Genomic DNA, 2710 nt, shown 5'->3' on the forward strand with positions numbered 1-2710 from the left:
TCTGTTTGAAACCAAGGTAAATCTGAACTGATTAAAAGGAATCTGAGCCTATGGTCAGGAAAGGCTCGGGTTTCCTTGTTCCTGCTGTCACAGGCCAGTCACTCTTGGATTGGAGTAGCTGTTGTGTTCCACTCACCAGTGATCTTAAGATCTCCTGGGCAGTCCTCTAGGGACTGTGGGGGTGTCTGCCCACTCAACGCCCTAGGTGACCCGGTGCTGGCGCAGATCGGAAGGGATTTGTGCCCCTGGTCAGGCCGGTTCTCTGCTGCCCTAGTGCTGTCTCAGGTCCTGTGTGCAATTGGATTGGAGCAGATGTTGTGTTCCACTCACCAGTGATCCTAAGATCGTGTGGGCAGTCCTCTAGGGACCGTGGGGGTGTCCACCCACTCCGCATCTTTCCTCATTTCTTATGAAACATATAAAATCATTCACCAAGAATCCCAGCTTAGCAGTTGAGAATTTGATGTTAGCTTCTAACTAATTATTACTACACTTTATTCAATTAAGATAAATAATGTTGGTGTCAGGGACAGTATAATAAATATGTTTACAGACCAATTTAAAGATAGCATATTATATTTTATCATAAGAAACCATTGATTAATGGTTTTAACTGGGAAAGGAAAAGACAAATATAATAGTTATGAAAGTTATGATGGAACACAGGAAAATAACACTAATGATAATTTATACACTTACAAAGTCTTTATGAGTTTTGGCTTTGTTCAGTTTAGTGAAAAATGCCATCGGGAGAAGCAGAGGCCTGAAAATGGACATGAAGATGACCTGCATTATAATCTCAATAAGCACAGGAGTCCTAAGTAGTTACTGAGAAGAAGCTGGCAGACTGAGATTCATCCACAAGTAAACAGTAATATCAGTAGCAACAACAATACCTGTCCAGGGGCCTGGAAAGGGAAAGGCTCTGACTGAAGCTTTGCAATGAGAAAATATCGTAGCCTTGAGTTTGGAATGCCTAGCTGCAAGCAAAAGAGAAAAACCAGTTAACAAATGACATTTGGGAGACTTTAAGCATGTTCAACACCTAGCACAAAGACTCAGAGAGAAACGCACATAGTTTCTGCCAAAGCAATTTTATAATAATAGTAAAAATATTAAACTCAAATATAGTTATTTCTGGCTATTGCTACTTTACTTTTAAAGAGGAGGATTTACTCTAGAAGAGATACTGATATGACAACTTATATATTGAAATTTTAAAGTAGACTTTCTTTTCATTTGTGGATAAAGAACTAAATAATACAGCTAATGATGATAAGAAGCCAAAAAGAACAATGACACTTACAAAATCAGTCTTTCACAAAACAGGTGGTTTGATATCTTACATAAAATGAAGGTATGCTTGCAACCTAATGTCAAGTAACGGAAAGGAATTATTTGTCCACTTTGCTTTCAATCTTGGATTACTTTGAGCATTACTGAATACAAGACACCAATTTTACATGTAAAAATTCCATATAGTTTCAAAACCTATAATCATTTATTTTCTAAAAAGAAAAATGCATGAGATTTAATGAACCTATTTTACGTACAAGCAAATCAACGAGTATGCATTATGTTCTTCAGAAAGTAAGATCTATGACTGAGCTAGTTTAACACTTCTATGAAATATTAAAAATAGATTTATTTTGTTCATTATATCAAATTCTCTTAAATGATACTTATATAAAGGTTTAAACTGTGGTACCTACAGAGGAAGGAGAGACTAGAAACTCTTGATATTGAAAGCCACAGGCTTCTATTGTTTGTATCAGCAGCCCTCTGGAAAGAGAAAAAGAGTCAACGTGAAAAGCTGCCAGCCCTTGTTAGAAATGGCATTCTTATGTAGGAGCCACATAACACTTAACCATCGGTGAAAACCTGCCTGTTCTCTAGCCACTTACAGACAAGGCTTCTAAGTCATTCCTTGTGAAACTGCATGATAATAAAAAGATAATAGAAGAGTCTCTACTACAAGTAAATAAAGCTGCCAAACAATGTGACAATGGCTGAAAGCTTAACTTGTTAATTACTCAGATCTGGAACTGAAACACAGCTTCCCAGGGTCCATAAGAGAGGAACAGTTACAAGTAACAGTGACTCAAGGACTTGGGTAGATGTAGATACTGTTTTTCCACACAGTGTACTATCAGATCAAACCCTGCCTCTGGCTGTCTCTCTCATCTCAGCAGGGTGCTTTGTGAGGCTGCTCTTAATTAAATATTTCTACCTAGAAATACTTGATACTAAAATCAGTACTCTTTCTGGAAGAAAATAAGAACAGAACAAGATTTTGTAATATTTTATGTTACTGGTAAAAAAATCATACTAATTAATAAAGCCTATATCTTATAAAATATCAGAATATATACTTATTATTAGGATCTTTATCTTACAACAGTGCCTATTATAAAATATAGTAAGTCTAAAACATATGCAAAACAAGCATATTTTTTACCTTGTAGAAGATACTTCAAAACCTTTGACATTTTCTAAAAGAATATATTTGGGTAATTTTTGTAATCTAAAAAACAAAAACAAACAGAAACATAAATATTGAATTATAAAGAAGTAAAAAGGAAATCACAACTTGTGAGAAACGGGGTTTAAATAATTTTCTCAATTTTTTTATAATATTTTTTATATTTCTTTATTTTTATTTATTTTTTTTTTTAAATATCATAGAATAATTTTTATTTGCTAATTTTTT

General features: G+C 34.6%; 1 protein-coding gene across 2 annotated transcripts in view; it reads right to left on the reverse strand.

Moving 5' to 3' along the window:
- Trdmt1 (tRNA aspartic acid methyltransferase 1) overlaps nt 1-2710 on the reverse strand; it is a 32662-nt gene that overhangs the window by 10127 nt on the left and 19825 nt on the right. For both annotated transcript variants that reach the window (XM_021194591.2, XM_029536581.1), the window contains 3 exons: nt 2459-2524; nt 1713-1782; nt 897-980 (listed from right to left, as the gene is read on the reverse strand). In XM_021194591.2, the coding sequence (XP_021050250.1) occupies nt 897-980; nt 1713-1782; nt 2459-2524 (220 nt within the window). The remainder of the gene's footprint in view (nt 1-896; nt 981-1712; nt 1783-2458; nt 2525-2710) is intronic.

This window comes from Mus pahari, chromosome 3, assembly GCF_900095145.1.
Source record: "Mus pahari chromosome 3, PAHARI_EIJ_v1.1, whole genome shotgun sequence".
In the NCBI taxonomy this organism is placed as follows: domain Eukaryota; kingdom Metazoa; phylum Chordata; class Mammalia; order Rodentia; family Muridae; genus Mus; species Mus pahari.